The following is a 20,529-nucleotide window of genomic DNA, read 5'->3' on the forward strand; positions in this document are numbered from 1 at the left end:
TTTGACTGATTGATTGTTATAAGGCTGGGGGAAGCGAGGGAATTCGCGACCCCCATAACGTTAACTTTTGTTCCTTGAATCATATAAGATAAAAGATTTACGGAAGAAAAAAAGATACATGTGCCAAAGTGAGCTGGTCTGTACATGTGTCATGTCATGTGATCAGACTACATGGCATTGTCATACTATGTATGTAGTGGAACCATATACTGTCAAAGATCACACAGTGTGCTCCATAACCTGCTTTAACCCCATTCCCGCCGCAGCCATTTTCATTTTTTGCCTCCCCACCCTCCGTTGATATAGTCCTATGAGGGCTTGATTTTTGCGGGATGAGTTGTAGTTTTTCATGGCACCATTTATTGTACCATATAATGTACTAGGAAATGGGGAAAAATTATTTGTGGGGTAGAAAATGAAATAAAAACAACAAATTCCCCCATTGTTTTCTGCGCTTTGTTTTTACGTAATAAACTGTGCAATTACAATGACTTTTGACTTTATTCTGAGGGTCAATATGATTACGGCGATACCAAATTTAGTTTTTTTCTATAGATTTTACTACTTTTATAAGGAAAAAACGAACTGAAAAATAAAATGTATTTTGTGTCACCAAATTCTGAGAGCCTTAAATTTTACTTTTACAATTACCTGAAAAAAACCCATATATATATATTTTTAAAATCAAAGCAAAACACTGAACAGACCAATACTTACTCATGAAGTCACAACCTCCAAACAGGACACAGGCAGACCAAATGCTACATGGAGGGAGATAGCCCAGGTGCAATATATACTAATGAACAGACACCAAACACACCTCATTCATGAGGGGCAGTGGCGGATTAAGTAGACCATAGACCCTGGGCTGTTACCCAAAACTTGGGCCCCCCTTCTCCACCGCCACCCTGCCGCGCCGTAACTATTGCTAATACTACCTTTTTGCGCAAGCATTAACAAATGGGTGTTACGATTCCCCGTTCACAGGGCTGTGTCCCTACATACTGACAGTATCACATTGTGTAGGGACACATCCTCCTGGCAAGGGGAATGGTAACACCAATTTTTCTATCAGCCCTGGACTGCACAAAGACTTTATGTGGAATACAAGGATTTCCTGTAATAAACACGTCAGGAGAGGTGACAGATTCTCTACAAATCCAGTGACTCACAGGTGACGACGTCTCAGATGCTAGTATTTTTTTTCCCTCTTTTCTTCTCCATCCGGTCCAGAGCTCATGACGACTTCTCCCGGCCATGACCCATTTCTGCAGCCCCTAAATATAATATCACCATGCACTGCGCCCCTGAATATAAGGGTATGTGCAGACGACCTCTTTTCTGACGTAACAGAGGCGTTTTACACCTCGAATTACGCCTGAAAAGATCGCTCCAATACGTCGGCAAACATCTTCCCTTTGCTTGCAATGGGTCTTACGATGTTCTGTGCAGACGAGCTGTCATTTTATGCATCGCTGTCAAAATACGGCGCGTAATATGACGGCTCGTCAAAAGAAGTGCAGGACACTTCTCGGGACGTTTTTGGAGCCATTTTCTCAGACTCTATTGAAAACAGCTCCAAAAACGGCAGTAAAAAACGCTGCGAAAACGCTGCGAAATACGTGAGTTGCTCAAAAACGGCTGAAAATCGGGCTGTTTTCCCTTGAAAATAGCTCCGTATTTTGAGACATTTTTGACTCTGTGTGTGAACATACCCGAATTGTGTCAAACACCGTAAAGTAAAGCACACAGCCCCTTATAGATAGAGCCACACAGCACACCCCATTGTATATAGTGCCACACAGTGATGCCCCTTTCTTATATATAGTACCACACAGCGCCCCCCCCTTGTATATAGTTCTACACAGCGTCGCTACATTGCAGCACTGGGATGACATTCTATCCCATATGACTGCTGCAGTCTCAGGCTGGGTTCACACGACAATGTTACGTCCGTAAAGTGCGGAACGTATTTCGGCCGGAAGACCCGGACCGAACACACTGCAGGGGCCGGGCTCCTAGCATCATAGTTATGTACGACGCTAGGAGTCCCTGCCTCGCTGCAGGACAACTGTCCCGTACTGTAATCATGATTACAGTACGGGACAGTAGTTCCACGCAGAGGCAGGGACTCCTAGCGTCGTACATCACTATGATGCTAGGAGCCCGGCCCCCTGCAGTGTGTTCGGTCCGGGTCTTCCGGCCGAAATACGTTCCGTACTTTACGGACGTAACATGGTAGTGTGAACCCAGCCTCAGATTAGCTGCAGTGGTCACATGGGGTGAAACGTCATCCCAAGAGGCCGGCCCGGATGAAGAAACAGAATTATTTTTCTAAATTGCGTTTTTACATAAGATCTGCTATCTGTTGCAGGTTTTACCTCCCCATTTAATTAAATGGGGAAAACCCGAAACAAATAAGCAGCGTTTACGCAAATACAATTAACATGCTCCATATTAAAAAAAAAACGCAGCGCAGGTCAATTTCTGAGTGTTTTTTCCCACTTATCATTTAAGCAGCGTGTGGATGAGAATTGTTCACATCTATTCTACTCTGCTGCTACTGTATTAGTGCTTGTCCACACTTAACGGAATTGCTGCGTATTTTCCGCCGGGAAAATATGCAGAATACAGTAGCAGCAAAGTGAGTGAGATTTAACAAATCTCATCCAGACGCTGCGTAAAATTTCCGACCAAAAATGTTGTCCTGCAGTTCGTATTTTTCGTGCCGCAGCATGTCCATTCCTGCTGCGGATAGTGGATTGAATTGCTGCGTATTTCAGAGGAGACGTCACAATCTCCTAACAATGAGAAAAACGCAGTAAAATATGCACCATTTTCTGCAGCAAAAACGCAGGAAATGGTGCTTTTTTTCTGCAGCGGAATTTCTGCTAGTTTCTGCGGAATTACTGCAGAAATATATATACACACACTATCTATACATATACTATATATACACTATCTATACATATACTATATATACACTATATATATATATATATACACACACTACCGTTCAAAAGTTTAGGGTCACTTAGAAATTTCCTTATTTTTGCAAGAAAAGCACAGTTTTTTTTTTCAATGAAGATAACATTAACTTAATAAGAAATACACTCTATACATTGTTAATGTGCTACATTACTATTCTAGCTGCAAACGTCTGGTTTTTAATGCAATATCTACATAGGTGTATAGAGGCCCATTTCCAGCAACCATCACTCCAGTGTTCTTATGGTACATTGTGTTTGCTAACTGTGTTAGAAGGCTAATGGATGATTAGAAAACACTTGAAAACCCTTGTGCAATTATGTTAGCACCGCTGTAAACAGTTTTGCTGTTTAGAGGAGCTATAAAACTGACCTTCCTTTGAGCTAGTTGAAGGAAAGAGAGCAAAAAACCACGGCGCCACTTGGTGTGGATCAAAGGAGATGGAGGTGAGGGATAAAGGAGATATATATGCTCACCGTGAGGTTAGGAGAGTTGAATTGAGGGGTCCACGGGATAGCTGCTGCCAGATCCGAGCCGGTTACCGAGGTGACCGCTTGGGTACGATAAATGCAGGAAGGAACAAATGGGATCTATGTTGGCGCTGCTGCGTGGTGTGGACAAGGTACAGATCCAGAAGACCAGTTTATGTAAACTGTTTTATTGCTATATTTGCAACGCGTTTCAACGCCGAACTGGCGTTTTCGTCAGGCATAAGGGATACAGAAAGAAAGAGACATGTTTATATACAGACATGAGGCCATCTGGTTTGGGCCAGTTCAGACTGATCAATTAGGTAAAAAACCGCGAAAAAACTCGGGCGGGTCAAAGTTCAAAGGGAAGGATCTATTACAATAGCAGTTAGTAAAAGTTTTAATATGAACAAATAAATAAACAAATAAAAGTCTATACGTGATAAAAGACGTGGTGTCACGTCAGAGAATGATTTTGGAGCGATATAAAGGGGTGGATAAAAACGTTGTGTCGTGTCTAAGGGACAGTAACATTTGGTTGCTTGAATCGTTAGCTGGTGTCATCGGGAGAGGAAGGTGAGCAAGTCATATCTGATTATTATTGTTTGTTAAGTCATAAAGATGTTAGTTATGTTTGAGAAGTGAACGATTCTATCTGGTGGTTTTTGCTGTTTACACGTTGCCAAGGAGACCAACTATGTTACGGAGGCCGATGCGGTCCAAAAAGAAATGGAACGCACGGTGAACCGCATAACGCGAGGGATCGCTGGGCTGCTCAGAATGGGACAGTGAACAGGGAGAGTATCTGCCAAAACGAAGAGAGGGACGGGGGTGAGTATAAATGAAGAATCATAAGTGGATATAGACAAAATGCCTTGATTAGTATGATGATATGTTAAATGTAAATATTAGTTTGACGGAAAACAGAACAATATTAAAAGGTAAGGATGACTTTGTTAAGGTGGTCGGAACAGCGCCTATATTCTTTAGTCTTAATTGTTGGTTCGGGTATTTTTAGTGAATGAAATGCATGGCTTATGGATTTACTTTAAAAGTGAGAGTTTTTATCAAAAAGCGTTAAGTGTATTTGGTTTTGTGTGTGAAGAAACCGCAAATGTAAAAATGGTTTATTATATAGTTGTTACTGGAAGGCAAGGGTGAAGATTAACAGAATATTAGAATGCTGTTAGGGGATGCGGAGAGAATTATGATGTCTTGATTTGCGTTATAGTAGTTTATGGGGATATCATAGTTCAATATACAGACCGTTTAATTGATCTGTGTAGCTTTATAGTTGTTGAATTTTTATAGATTCGCGTGGGTGCAGAAGGGGTTGGTTGTTGGATAATTTTTCTATGTTGGGGTTGGTCAAACAGTTAGTCCAAAGATGACTCTATGATGTCATTTAGACCCAAAGGGTGTAGTGTATTCATTTTAAAAATCCAGTAGTTTTCCCTTTGTTTTAATTTGCTGAATCTGTTTGGGACGTCAAAATGAATATGTTCAATGGGTGTGATTTTGATTTTGTTAAATTGGCAATCATGTACCTGAGAGAAATGACGGGATATACTGTGTTTGAGGTATCCAGTGTTTACATTGAACCGATGGTTGTTAACTCGGGTTCTTAAACATTGGGTGGTTCTTCCGATGTACTGCAACTGGCACGGGCACTCCATTAGGTAAATGACGTATGAGCTGCCACAGTTGAGGAGAGTTTGAATTGTGAATGTTTCGTTGGTGACTGTAGAAGTATAGTTATATTTTTTGTGGCTGATGGAATTGCAACAAAGGCAGCGTGAATGTCCACATTTATAGGACCCTTTGAGGTTGGAGAGAAAGTTTGCTTGGGGTGTTGGATGTTTCTTTACTCTGCTGGGGGCCAGAATGTTTTTGAGGGTTAAAGATCGTCTGAATGTGATGTTTGGTTTATATGGTAATGTGTCTTTTAGGTGCGGATCATTTTTTAGGATGTGCCAATGTTTGGAAAGGATGTTCCTAATCGTTTTATTACCTCTGTTGTAGGTGGTGATGAAGTTGAGATTAGAGTTAGTAGAGCCTGATTTGGGTTTCTTGAGGGGGGGGGTTTAAACAGGACTTTTGTGTGAGTTCTGAAGCTTTTGATCGTGCGCCTTTTATGAGATTAGTGGGAAAACATTTGTCTTTGAATCTTTTTTCAAGGACTAGGCACTCCTTGTTGAAGTCTTTGTCGGTGCTGCAATTTTTCCTTATCCTGGGATGTTACTGTACAGTGCGGTTACGTCCGCTGTCAGGAAACAGATTGGGGATGTCGACTGGTCAAAGTTTAGGTCGTTTAAGTCTCTAATTAGTTGTGTGGAGTCCTTGAGGTGGGATGGTAGGGTAAGAACAAGGGGTTGGAGGTGAAGGTCTATGAAATGCGAGAGATTGCTAGTGAGGGAGCCTATTCCCGAGATGATGGGACGTCCGGGGGGGTCTATTAGTGATTTGTGAATTTTCGGTAAATGGTAGATGAAGGGCATGTTGGGAAAAGTGACAGACAGAAAAAGTTTCTCTTTTTTATTAATCAATCCTGATGTGGCAGCTGACTCTATGAGATTCTGATATTCAAGAGTGTACATAGATAATGGGTTAGTAGTCAATTTGCTATAGAAGGTGGTGTCACTGAGAATCCTCATAGTCTCATCGAGGTATTTTTCTCTGTCCTGGATGACTATGCCCCCCCCTTTGTCGGCCGGGCGAATTATGATTTCTTGGTTCTTTTGGAGGTTTTTCATAGCCTTTCTTTCAAATGTAGTTAGGTTGTCTGGATAGTGGGATGGTAGGTCTAGTGTCCTGAATTCGTTGCTTACCAGGGACGAAAAGGTTTCTATCATAGGGCCTTGATGGTGGGTTGGGTAAAAGTTAGATTTAGGGTGAACTTCCACTGGGATGGCTTTAAATTTAGCGGGGTTTTCAGGTGTTATAGTGGTTGGACCCGGTATAGTAATGGATTTTGTCATAGTAAAATGTCTAGTGAGGGTAAGTTTTCTTGTGAACCTGTTAAGATCCATGAAAAGTTCGAAGTTGTTGGTTGATGCTGTGGGGCAAAAGGAAAGGCCTCTATTCAAAAGGCTGTGTTCGGAACTATTTAGAGTGTGTAGTGACAGATTGAATAATTTTACTGTTGGACCAGGTTCCTCTTTTTGTTGAGGGAGAGATGTTGGTTTGTTTCGTTTTTTGCCTCCTCTCCGTCCTCTAGGTCTGTGTCTAGTTTCCTTTTGGTTGAAATCAACGACTCTATAGACGAGGATGATGGTAACAATTTCCCATCTCTACTCCAACTATCAATACACAACACTCCTTATTTCACCAACCCAACCTCACCTGATGACCATTTCTGCAGTCCCACAGAGGACCATAATACAACCCAGGGGTTCACCATCCCCAATACAGACCTGGCCACCTCTGCTTTAGACTTCACATATGCAGCCACGTCTTTTTTAGGACTCCCCTCCCAGTTAGTCAGACCCCCACTAACCCCCACTGTGGTGAGCAAAGATATACTGATCCCCTACATCATGAGCCCAAAAGCTCAAACCATAACCCATTTTTTTCCAAAAATCCAAAAAATTTCAACCAAAAGGAAACTAGACACAGACCTGGAGGACGGAGAGGAGGCAAAAAACTAAACAAACCAACATCTCTCCCTCAACAAAAAGAGGAACCTGGTCCAACAGTAAAATTATTCAATCTGTCACTACACACTCTAAATAGTTCCGAACACAGCCTTTTGAATAGAGGCCTTTCCTTTTGCCCCACAGCATCAACCAACAACTTCGAACTTTTCATGGATCTTAACAGGTTCACAAGAAAACTTACCCTCACTAGACATTTTACTATGACAAAATCCATTACTATACCGGGTCCAACCACTATAACACCTGAAAACCCCGCTAAATTTAAAGCCATCCCAGTGGAAGTTCACCCTAAATCTAACTTTTACCCAACCCACCATCAAGGCCCTATGATAGAAACCTTTTCGTCCCTGGTAAGCAACGAATTCAGGACACTAGACCTACCATCCCACTATCCAGACAACCTAACTACATTTGAAAGAAAGGCTATGAAAAACCTCCAAAAGAACCAAGAAATCATAATTCGCCCGGCCGACAAAGGGGGGGGGCATAGTCATCCAGGACAGAGAAAAATACCTCGATGAGACTATGAGGATTCTCAGTGACACCACCTTCTATAGCAAATTGACTACTAACCCATTATCTATGTACACTCTTGAATATCAGAATCTCATAGAGTCAGCTGCCACATCAGGATTGATTAATAAAAAAGAGAAACGTTTTCTGTCTGTCACTTTTACCAACATGCCCTTCATCTACCATTTACCGAAAATTCACAAATCACTAATAGACCCCCCCGGACGTCCCATCATCTCGGGAATAGGCTCCCTCACTAGCAATCTCTCGCATTTCATAGACCTTCACCTCCAACCCCTTGTTCTTACCCTACCATCCCACCTCAAGGACTCCACACAACTAATTAGAGACTTAAACGATCTAAACTTTGACCCGTCGACATCCCCAATCTGTTTCCTGACAGCGGACGTAACCGCACTGTACAGTAACATCCCTCACAATAGGGGCATAGAAGTAGCCCACTCATTCCTTTCCTCAAATAACTCCATCCCTGAACCCCAGGTAGATTTCCTAACCAACTGTATCGATTTCATTCTCAAACACAATATTTTCAGTTTCAACAGCAGTTTTTACCATCAGATCAAAGGGTGTGCAATGGGCACCCGCTTTGCACCCTCCTATGCAAACTTACATATGGGATCCTTCGAAAAGACACACATCCATGGTGAACACCCCTACAAAAATAACATACTGCTATATAAACGGTACATTGACGACCTGTTTATAATATGGAATGGCACCGAGGAGGAAGCCCTCCGTTTCATTGAAACCCTAGATAAAAACAACTATGACCTATCATTCACACATACATTTTCCACCACCACTATAGATTTTTTAGATCTCACCATTAGCTACGACAACTACAGCAATAAATTCATAACGAAAACACATTTCAAACTAGTAGACGTTAACAGCTACATTGACTTCAGAAGTGCCCACTACCGCCCCTGGCTCAAAAATATACCTTTTGGGCAGTTCAGGAGGATAAGGAAAAATTGCAGCACCGACAAAGACTTCAACAAGGAGTGCCTAGTCCTTGAAAAAAGATTCAAAGACAAATGTTTTCCCACTAATCTCATAAAAGGCGCACGATCAAAAGCTTCAGAACTCACACAAAAGTCCTGTTTAAACCCCCCCCCCCCCTCAAGAAACCCAAATCAGGCTCTACTAACTCTAATCTCAACTTCATCACCACCTACAACAGAGGTAATAAAACGATTAGGAACATCCTTTCCAAACATTGGCACATCCTAAAAAATGATCCGCACCTAAAAGACACATTACCATATAAACCAAACATCACATTCAGACGATCTTTAACCCTCAAAAACATTCTGGCCCCCAGCAGAGTAAAGAAACATCCAACACCCCAAGCAAACTTTCTCTCCAACCTCAAAGGGTCCTATAAATGTGGACATTCACGCTGCCTTTGTTGCAATTCCATCAGCCACAAAAAATATAACTATACTTCTACAGTCACCAACGAAACATTCACAATTCAAACTCTCCTCAACTGTGGCAGCTCATACGTCATTTACCTAATGGAGTGCCCGTGCCAGTTGCAGTACATCGGAAGAACCACCCAATGTTTAAGAACCCGAGTTAACAACCATCGGTTCAATGTAAACACTGGATACCTCAAACACAGTATATCCCGTCATTTCTCTCAGGTACATGATTGCCAATTTAACAAAATCAAAATCACACCCATTGAACATATTCATTTTGACGTCCCAAACAGATTCAGCAAATTAAAACAAAGGGAAAACTACTGGATTTTTAAAATGAATACACTACACCCTTTGGGTCTAAATGACATCATAGAGTCATCTTTGGACTAACTGTTTGACCAACCCCAACATAGAAAAATTATCCAACAACCAACCCCTTCTGCACCCACGCGAATCTATAAAAATTCAACAACTATAAAGCTACACAGATCAATTAAACGGTCTGTATATTGAACTATGATATCCCCATAAACTACTATAACGCAAATCAAGACATCATAATTCTCTCCGCATCCCCTAACAGCATTCTAATATTCTGTTAATCTTCACCCTTGCCTTCCAGTAACAACTATATAATAAACCATTTTTACATTTGCGGTTTCTTCACACACAAAACCAAATACACTTAACGCTTTTTGATAAAAACTCTCACTTTTAAAGTAAATCCATAAGCCATGCATTTCATTCACTAAAAATACCCGAACCAACAATTAAGACTAAAGAATATAGGCGCTGTTCCGACCACCTTAACAAAGTCATCCTTACCTTTTAATATTGTTCTGTTTTCCGTCAAACTAATATTTACATTTAACATATCATCATACTAATCAAGGCATTTTGTCTATATCCACTTATGATTCTTCATTTATACTCACCCCCCGTCCCTCTCTTCGTTTTGGCAGATACTCTCCCTGTTCACTGTCCCATTCTGAGCAGCCCAGCGATCCCTCGCGTTATGCGGTTCACCGTGCGTTCCATTTCTTTTTGGACCGCATCGGCCTCCGTAACATAGTTGGTCTCCTTGGCAACGTGTAAACAGCAAAAACCACCAGATAGAATCGTTCACTTCTCAAACATAACTAACATCTTTATGACTTAACAAACAATAATAATCAGATATGACTTGCTCACCTTCCTCTCCCGATGACACCAGCTAACGATTCAAGCAACCAAATGTTACTGTCCCTTAGACACGACACAACGTTTTTATCCACCCCTTTATATCGCTCCAAAATCATTCTCTGACGTGACACCACGTCTTTTATCACGTATAGACTTTTATTTGTTCATATTAAAACTTTTACTAACTGCTATTGTAATAGATCCTTCCCTTTGAACTTTGACCCGCCCGAGTTTTTTTCGCGGTTTTTTACCTAATTGATCAGTCTGAACTGGCCCAAACCAGATGGCCTCATGTCTGTATATAAACATGTCTCTTTCTTTCTGTATCCCTTATGCCTGACGAAAACGCCAGTTCGGCGTTGAAACGCGTTGCAAATATAGCAATAAAACAGTTTACATAAACTGGTCTTCTGGATCTGTACCTTGTCCACACCACGCAGCAGCGCCAACATAGATCCCATTTGTTCCTTCCTGCATTTATCATTGAGCTAGTTGAGAATCTGGAGCATTACATTTGTGGGTTCGATTAAACTCTCAAAATGGCTAGAAAAAGGGAGCTTTCATGTGAAACTCGACAGTCTATTCTTGTTCTTAGAAATGAAGGCTATTCCATGTGAGAAATTGCCAAGAAACTCAAGATTTCCTACAACGGTGTGTACTACTCCCTTCAGAGGACAGCACAAACAGGCTCTAACTAGAGTAGAAAGAGAAGTGTGAGGCCCCGCTGCACAACTGAGCAACAAGACAAGTACATTAGAGTCTCTAGTTTGAGAAATAGACGCCTCACAGGTCCTCAACTGGCAGCTTTATTAAATAGTACCCGCAAAACGCCAGTATCAACGTCTACAGTGAAGAGGCGACTCCGGGATGCTGGCCTTCAGGGCAGAGTGGCAAAGAAAAAAGCCATATCTGAGACTGGCTAATACAAGGAAAAGATTAATATGGGCAAAAGACATTGGACAGAGGAAGATTGGAAAAAAGTGTTATGGACAGACAAATCGAAGTTTGAGGTGTTTCGATCACACAGAAGAACATTTGTGAGACGCAGAACAACTGAAATGATGCACACCTACAAATTATGCAAGAACTATTTAGGGAAGAAGCAGGCAGCTGGTATTCTATCTGTAATGGAGTGGCCAGCGCAGTCACCAGATCTCAACCCCATAGAGCTGTTGTGGGAGCAGCTTGACCGTATGGTACGCAAGAAGTGCCCATCAAGCCAATCCAACTTGTGGGAGGGGCTTCTGGAAGCATGGGGTGAAATTTCTCCCGATTACCTCAGCAAATTAACAGCTAGAATGCCAAAGGTCTGCAATGCTGTAATTGCTGCAAATGGAGCATTCTTTGACGAAAGCAAAGAAGAAAATTATTAATTTAAATAAAAATCATTATTTATAACCTTGTCAATGTCTTGACTATATTTTCTAGTCATTTTGCAACTCATTTGATAAATATAAGTGTGGGTTTTCATGGAAAACACAAAATTGTCTGGGTGACCCCAAACTTTTGAACGGTAGTGTATATACATACACACAAACACTATATATACATATATATATATATTTATATATATATACACACACACATATACACACACACTATATATACATACACACACACACACACACATGAATATGCACATTATACACATATAAAGTACACATTGTAAACACACATGCACTTACCTTTTATGTAGGATATTTGTGAAGGGCGTTCAGCAGATTGATGGCCCGACAGTCTCCCCTCCCCCTCCCTCACGTCCCGACTGGTAACAGCAGCAGCAGGAGAGGTGTGTAGTGCAGAGAAGGGGGACTGGAGGGGGAGCTTCTAAAGCAGCACAGGAAGATGTAAGATAGCAGCACAGACCACGGCTGCTAATAGCTGGGAGTCGGACAGAAGCTCACCTCGCCTCATGGCAGGTGCGGCCTTGGCACCGGCGCCCCCTCCGGTGCTAGCGACACCACCGGGCATGAGGGTACCTGTGCGGTCATGTACGTTTCGGGTGGCCATGGGCCCCCTGGGAGCCTTGGGCCCCGTGCGGCCGACCCGAACCGCCCTAATGATGATCCGCCACTGAAGAGAGGGGTGGCTGCTTAGCATTAAGGGTATGTGCACACACACTAATTACGTCCGTATTTGACGGACGTATTTCGGCCGCAAGTACCGGACCGAACACTCTGCAGGGAGCCGGGCTCCTAGCATCATACTTATGTACGATGCTAGGAGTCCCTGCCTCGCTGCAGGACAACTGTCCCGTACTGTAATCATGTTTTCAGTACGGGACAGTTGTCCTGCAGCGAGGCAGGGACTCCTAGCATCGTACATAAGTATGATGCTAGGAGCCCGGCTCCCTGCAGAGTGTTCGGTCCGGTACTTGCGGCCGAAATACATCCGTCAATTACGGACGTAATTAGTGTGTGTGCACATACCCTAACACTGCACATAAATAGAGCTTTTGTAAGTGCGCCAGTCATATAGTTAAAGTAGTGCATCACACTGGAATACAGCCTATTAATTACACCCATACTATTATACAGGCGGGCTGCCCAGTACCATTAAAATGTACCACACAATAAACTGACACACTGTTTCTCCCGCAACACTACAAAGCCCAGCTGCGTCCTGAAAAAAATATCCATGATAGAACTAAATGTCAAAAAAGCACATGAGGTTTGGCCAAAATACGTAAGCTCGCAACCGACGGCAAGGGTCCTCAGCATTTTGCGAGTCCCTACGCTATTATCAAAAACAATTAAGATAACAAATAATGATATATTGTAGTAGTTCAGATTTTTATGGACACGGCAATACCAATTGTGTTTATCTTTTTATTTTTTTTCCAATGCTTTAGAGGGAAAATGAGTACAAGGTTTTTTGCACTTTGAATAATTTTTTTTGTACAGAAAAAACCCACTTTATTTAACTGATTTTTACTTTTTTTTTATTTTTATTAGTCCCCCTAGGGGACTTGAACTAGCAATCGTTGGATGTCTTGCAATATATACAACAATACTAATGTATTGGAGTATATCGTCTTTCTGACAGGCTTCTATTAAGCCCTGCCAGACGCAAAGATGGCAAACCTGGGGGCCTTCATAGCATACCATAGCAACCATCGGTACCCCGCGATCGCATCGCGGGGGGGCAATGAGTTCTTAGAGGGGTCGCCACCTCTTTCTAACTATTTAAATGCTGCGGTCCGTAGATCACGGACCAAACACGGTCGTGTGAATAAGGCTAAAGTTATCAGACCAAATGTTTAGAGGTATATCAGGGATCAAATAGAGCAGAGCCTTCACCCTAATCTATAGTGTACAAGGCTGTATGAAAGTCAAGGAATTTAGGGAATCACAGTTCAATGGTGAAGTAGCTTATTCTTCTCTTTGGGTTTTCAACAGAAATCAATATAAAGCTGGCAGTCTGGGACATAACAGTGAGTGGAGGCCAACAATTTACAATTTAGAAAAGGGTTTATTTTCAAGAGACAATTTTTAAGACAATTTGTTGAAGAGGAAGTAAACCTACAACCTTTACTTTATGGGAGAAGACATAATAAAAAAACAACCAACTTCGCCTAGAAGACATCGTCGTTAGACCAAAACCTATGGCCCTAACTGCGTTGGACACTCATTCTACCCATGCGAAAAAAAATCGAAGGTCACCAGCATCCGCTATGTGATCTTTTATTGATTTCATATCAGTATACAGGCAAAGCAGCAACGTTTTGACCCTTACATGTTTCTCATCTTACCCACTGTGACACCCATCATATGGAAAGGAACAAAGACATTTACAATTTCACGGAGTATATTCGCAATGTCATAATCCTGTTGCCTTTTTTTTTCTGTTACATTATTTACCAGGTAATTCAGAATTATGAGAAGTTCTGTTTTAACTCTTACCTGTAACATCACTTCCTTCCAAGGACATGTCTCTGGAGGCAGACCTCTGTTTTTCTAATATCAGAGACCTGTTACAAACAACATGTAATTACTGTAGTATTTGGAGTGATCCTAATGCTTTATTGATGCCTTAGGTTGAAATACTATACATATTTATATACCATTGAGCCAGAACATAACGGGTAAGACCACACAAAAAGGCCACCATGCGGCCGCGACCCGCCGACGTGCTGTGCAGTTTTCAAATTGATTGTTAATTGCCCCATGGTTTACCTGCAAAATTGTGCAGCCATTAAGAATTTAACAAGTAAACAGACGTTTTACCTGCATAACCGTCCGGTGATTAACAATCAATTTAAAAACTAAGTCGAACAGCATGTTGGTGCGATTTTTGGCTGTTTTTTGTTTGGCCTGACCCTGAAACCACTGACAGGTGAAGTGAATAACATTGATTATCTCGGCATAATGGCGTCTGTCTAGGGGTGGGATATATTAGGCGGCAAATAAACATTCAGTTCTTGAAGTTGATGTGTCGGAAGCAGGAAAAATGGAGAATTGTAAGGATCTGAGCGACTTTCACAATAGTCAGATTCTGATGGCTAGACAGCTGGGTTAGGGCATCTCCATTCAGCTGGTCTTGTGGGGTGACCCCGGTATGCAGTTGCTAGTACCTTTAAAAAAAAAAGGGTCCAAGGAAGGACAGCCAGTGACAGGGTCATGGTTGCCCAAGAATCATAGATGAACATGGGGTGCAAAGGCAAGTTTGTCTGGTATGATCCCACAGAAGAGCTACTGTAGCACAAATTTCCTGAAAAAGTGAATGCTGGCTATGATAGAAAGGTGTCAGTACACACAGTGCATTGCAGCTTGCTACACTTAAGGCTGCATTGTCGCAGACCAGTCAGAGTACTCATACTGACCCCTGTCCATCTTCGAAAGCGCCTATAATGACCATCAGAACTGGTCCAAGGAGCAATGGAAGAAGGTGGCCAGGTCGAATAAATGGATGCTGGGGTGCGTGTGCATCTCTTTCCTGGGAAAGAGATGGCACCAGGATGCACTATGGGAAGAAGGCAAGCCAATGCAAGCAGTGGGATGTTCTGGTGGGAAAACTTGGGTCCTGGCATTCATGTGGATGTTACTTTGACATATACCACCAAGTACACCCCTTCATGGTAACTGTAATGACGGGGGTAGGGAAACGGACAAGTGAGCCCTAATCTACCCGCCACTCTGTCCCTGCCTACTTGCAACGACCCGCCTTAGGCGACGGGGTACAACTGGGCGGCGGTCCCTACGCTCAGTAAGTGCAAGAGACAAACAGACAAGGGAACACAAAGCAAAGGGAAATGGAGCAGTTGCCCACGGCAACACCGTGAGCAACAAGAGTGGTGAACGAGCAGAGTCAAACCAGGAGTGCACGAGGTACCAAACGCAGAGCAGGAGAGTAGTGAGAAAGCCGAGTCAAACCAGGAGTGTACGAGGTACCAAACGCAGAGCAGGAGAGTAGTGAGAAAGCCAGGGTCAGTATGGAGCAGGATCAAATAGTCAGAAGCTGTAGCTGGGCCAGGAAACCACACGAGAAGAATCACAAGAAAAGGAGGAACAGGAAAGGCAGGTATAAATAGACAGAGGGCGGGAGCTAGCTCCGTCTGGCCAGGCTGTGATAGGTTCTCCCACTCCTAAGCCTGCCATCCTGAGTGGTGGAAGATGGAGTCAGTCTCACAGACATAGAAGCAGGTGCAGACTGATTACCTATGGGCGTATACACAGAAGTTGTGCCTGGCAGATCCTTTACAGTAACAAAATATATATATATATGTATGTATGAAGAAATCCTGCAGCACTCCAATAAAGCTTTCCCAAGCACCAAGGTTGCATCACATCATTATGTTGACTGAATAAACCACGTTTAACCTTTACTATTGGAGTGCTGCAGGATTTCCACATAAATATTTTATAATCCTTAGATCAGGATTACCTGCCGTACACCCGCTAGTATGCTTCGAATCCTTTTTGAGTGCTGCTATTCTCTGCTTGTGTGGGTGTATGTATATATATCTATATATATACTGCTACTGCTTTGATCTTTTAAACAAGGCAGTCTCTCATAACTGTATTTTTCTGCTCTGTGTTCTGCTTCTTATTTGTAGGATTCCAGATTATCTTTCAGGTATTTCTGGATTATTGGATACCAAATTAAGTACATACTATATGACGGTCTAGATCTGCATTCATATTGGAACAGATTAACAACAGATGCATTTTTAAAGAAGCACTCCAGCAATTTTGTTTTTGCATATATAGTGCAGCATAGGCTATTATTAAAGTATAATGTAGAGGCTCCTGTGTATGCCTGTTTGAGTTGATGTGCCATTTATGTGTTGTCTGTCATCTTGGTTCCTACCTACTTCAGCTCAGATAGGTTTCCCCTAATGCAGCCTACATTTCCTAATATACCTCTGGTTTTGCAGAGGGGGCAGAGTCTCATCACACTGCACTTGCTCTGCTCGGAGTCCTATCTAAGTGCAGCAAGAGATAGATCAGTGACCTAGGATTTTCTGAATCTCTGCAATGTGAGGACAGAAGTTCTATGTCATGTAGCTTCAGACTACCCTACCTGCCTGAATGATTTCTCTGTCCGTTTTTACACTTGAGACAGTGCAAAGCTGCATCTCATAGAAATACACTGGACTCTGCACACGGCACTCACAGATAGTATAGACAGTCAGTGTGAGTCAGGGGATCTTTATAACTCTGCAGCTAATCATTGTATGGACTCACCTATTATATCACTGCACTGCTGCTCCCTTAGATGGGGCAGAAATTATCTCTTCAGCAGCACTATATGCCTGAGGACATACAGAGGATGAAGGAGGGTATAGCTCGGTGGGTAGAGGAGGGGTCTGATAGCTGCTAGGAGGGATTTAAAAGAAGATTATTTAATCCTGTAGTTCACAGGAAGTTGGCCACACGGGGGAAACTGACCTGTCTACACACGAGAGTGTGGTCTATTTTGGTGGTCAGACTGAGATCACATGATACAGCTGCCCAGAATGAAAAAGTTGAAAATGTATGAATGCAACTGGGCTGGGAAGAAATAAATGACACTGCCAGAATCTTTTTGGTTAGTAAGCATGATATGTTCTTTAACAGTTCAGCTGAGCTCTTATAATGCAATACTCTCTTCTGCACTGCTTTGTGTTAGATTTCACTGTACACTCATCTAATGCAAGAAAACCGATTTTATCAGATTACCAGAACAAGCTGCCTCTTAACCAAGGAACATTGGGAGATTTGAGGTAAATATACAAGGAAAAAGGGATGGGATACCGTGCAGGAAGAGCGGTGTGGTGATATAAAAGAGTAAAACGAAGATAACGGAGTCCCATCAACTTAAATAGGTGTTCCTATATAGGACCTATTTACTCCTTATGTCTTTGAGATCCTTAGTGTACGCCCTATTTGTTGGGCTGTGTTATATGCTAATTATGAATTAAACTGGAGATCTCATGGGCACAGCAGTATGTGAGCACCGGAGTTTCCGCACTTGATGCCACTTATGTCTGCATAGAGAACAACTCGATTTTAGAGTTCACTTTTTCTATTATATTATTTTTACTTGTACATTACTATTATTTCTTAGAGTGGTGCACACTTAGATGTGGTGATCAACAAAAAATTGCTCATAAGGTGATTACATTCCCCAGAGGTTTGAGATCTGCAGCTTGCAGAACTGTGAATGCAGCTGTGGAGGAGAATGTCTATATCACAGGATAAGAACAAAATATAGTTAGCAAAAGCTATTTAGGTCCCACAATAATTCTGTGGGACGACGTCCCATCATGCCGGTCTGCGCATAAGTCCCGCCGGAGAGGCAGTGTAGCGCTCAGTCTGTCGTGAGAATGGGGCAAGGTAAGTACAACCTTATTATTTTTTTTAAGGAGCTGTGGGGGAGGGGGCTGTGTAGCGCTATATACAAGGGGAGGAGGGAGCTGTATAGCGCTATATACAAGGGGAGGAGGGAGCTGTATAGCGCTATATACACACACAAGGGGAGAGGGGGACTGCGTAGCACTATACAGGAGGGAATTGCTGTGTGGCAGTATCTACAGGGGGTTTGTGTGGCACAATTACAGGGGGGGTTTGTGTGGCACAATTACAGGGGGGGTCTGTGTGGCACAATTACAGGGGGGGGGGGTCTGTGTGGCACAATTACGGGGGGGGTCTGTGTGGCACAATTACAGGGGGGTCTGTGTGGCACAATTACAGGGGGGGGTCTGTGTGGCACAATTACAGGGGGGGGTCTGTGTGGCACAATTACAGGGGGGGTCTGTGTGGCACAATTACAGGGGGGGTCTGTGTGGCACAATTACAGGGGGGGTCTGTGTGGCACAATTACAGGGGGGGTCTGTGTGGCACAATTACAGGGGGGGTCTGTGTGGCACAATTACAGGGGGGGGGTCTGTGTGGCACAATTACAGGGGGGGTCTGTGTGGCACAATCTACAGGGGGTCTGTGTGGCACTATCTATGGGGCAGTGGTGTAATGAAGGATTCTTTCATTGATGTCTATAATTGGAGTTTATAACTGTCGTCTATTTTACTTCTGTACTTCTAATATTTTAGTATTTAAAAAAGTAATTAAAACTAATTTAAAATCTGTTTTCTTATTCTCTTATTTAGTCGCTAGATTAGCGTTTACCAGGGGTATTACTTTTGGTCATCACATCGCCCACCATTGAGGAGACACGCTCTGCTCCCTAACTGCTCCGCTCAGGAGCTGCCAAGACTTAGAGGGAACATTGGTGACAGGTACATAACAGAGATAAGAGGTATTAGACCTAATGCACATGACGGCCGCGTCCCATCAGTGATCCATGAAAAGATGGACATTTCAGTTTCATGAGAACGATCGGGTGCCACTCGGAGGGGCACTCAGTCGTGTGCAACTGCACTTACACTATAACGTGGTAACCGTATATATTTAGCTCAGCTATAACGGGTGGATCAAGCAGTCGAGCAACAGGATAATGCCCAAGGGTGTGACAGAATTTTATAATTTAGCTCTATGTCCAGTGGCGGTCTTTACCACCATGCATGTAGCCCCAAGGAGGTTAGAGGGTCCCTGTCAGTCCCCCTGAAAGCCCCACAACTTTCTACTGTATCTGCGTCCACAGGACTAACATGGCTGAGAAGGCCTCCTGTGCAGCTCCGTTCATCATGGGAACGGTGCTAGGTGAGTATAAGTTTTATTATTTATTTTTGGGGGCACTATTACTGAATGGGAGCTCTATCCACAGGGGGCCGTATCTACAGCGCGTACTGTGTGTGGCATTATACAGATTATACAGGGGGAACTGTGTGTGTGACACTCTACAGGGAGTTCATGAACTTTAGGATATGTTCACACGCAGAGTCAAAAACGTCTCAAAATACGGAGCTGTTTTCAAGAGAAAACAGCTCCTGATTTTCAGACGTTTTTTGTGCCACTCGCGATTTTCGCTGCGTTTTTTTACGGCCGTTTTTGGAGCTTTTTTCAATAGAGTCTATGGAAAACGGCTCCAAAAACGTCCCAAGAAGTGTCCTGCATTCCTTTTTCGCGGCCGTTTTTTTACACGTAAAAAAACGCTGCGAAACACGCTCCGTCGGAGCAGAACGCCGTTTTCCCATTGAAATCAATGGGCAGATGTTTGGAGGGGTTCTGCGTCCGATTTTTCGGCCCTTTTTCGGGTTTTTACCAAAAATAAGCCGTGTGAACATACCCTAAATGTGATCGCTATTAGCTGGATCCTGCGTGCCCCAGATATGCAGGACCAGGTTGCAGCTGAGCCATCAGTCCAGATGACCTGACAGAATCGGCTTTGATGGCACGATATATCTATGTATACAGGATACGTGTAAGCTGTATTTTAAAAATGTAAAAAACATTTTAATTAAAATCAATTGAAAAGTTTGCATAAAATAAACGAAAACATTGTTTTTTATAAAAAATAAATAATAATTTGGAATTCAAAGGTGTACATAGCCTTTATACCATATTCATATGTGGTGTATTTACTGCGGCTTTTTGGTGCAGAGTCCGGATTCAGTAAGTGGTGAGACTTTGGTTGTTAGGGTATGTTCACACGGCCTATTTTCGCTAGTTTTTCGGGTCGTAAACGCCCGAAAAGCGGCCGAAAAGTCGGAAGCAGAACGCCTCCAAACATCTGCCCATTGATTTCAATGGGAAAAACTGCGTTCTGTTCCGACGGGCCGTTTTTTCTACGCGGCTGTTTTTAAAAACGGCCGCGTAAAAAAAAGGCCACGAAAAAGAAGTGCATGTCAGTTCTTCAGCCGTTTTTCATAGATTCTATAGAATACAGCTC

General features: G+C 42.7%; 1 protein-coding gene and 1 long non-coding RNA gene across 8 annotated transcripts in view; one reads left to right on the forward strand and one right to left on the reverse strand.

Moving 5' to 3' along the window:
* Positions 1 to 20,529, forward strand: part of LOC142655731 (uncharacterized) — a 188,257-nt gene that overhangs the window by 83,957 nt on the left and 83,771 nt on the right. The gene's annotated exons all lie outside the window — the stretch shown is intronic.
* Positions 1 to 20,529, reverse strand: part of VWA3A (von Willebrand factor A domain containing 3A) — a 96,980-nt gene that overhangs the window by 10,662 nt on the left and 65,789 nt on the right. For all 4 annotated transcript variants that reach the window (XM_075830225.1, XM_075830222.1, XM_075830223.1 and 1 more), the window contains exon 33: positions 14,163 to 14,230. In XM_075830225.1, the coding sequence (XP_075686340.1) occupies positions 14,163 to 14,230 (68 nt within the window). The remainder of the gene's footprint in view (positions 1 to 14,162; positions 14,231 to 20,529) is intronic.

This window comes from Rhinoderma darwinii, chromosome 6 (genome assembly GCF_050947455.1).
Source record: "Rhinoderma darwinii isolate aRhiDar2 chromosome 6, aRhiDar2.hap1, whole genome shotgun sequence".
NCBI lineage: Eukaryota > Metazoa > Chordata > Amphibia > Anura > Rhinodermatidae > Rhinoderma > Rhinoderma darwinii.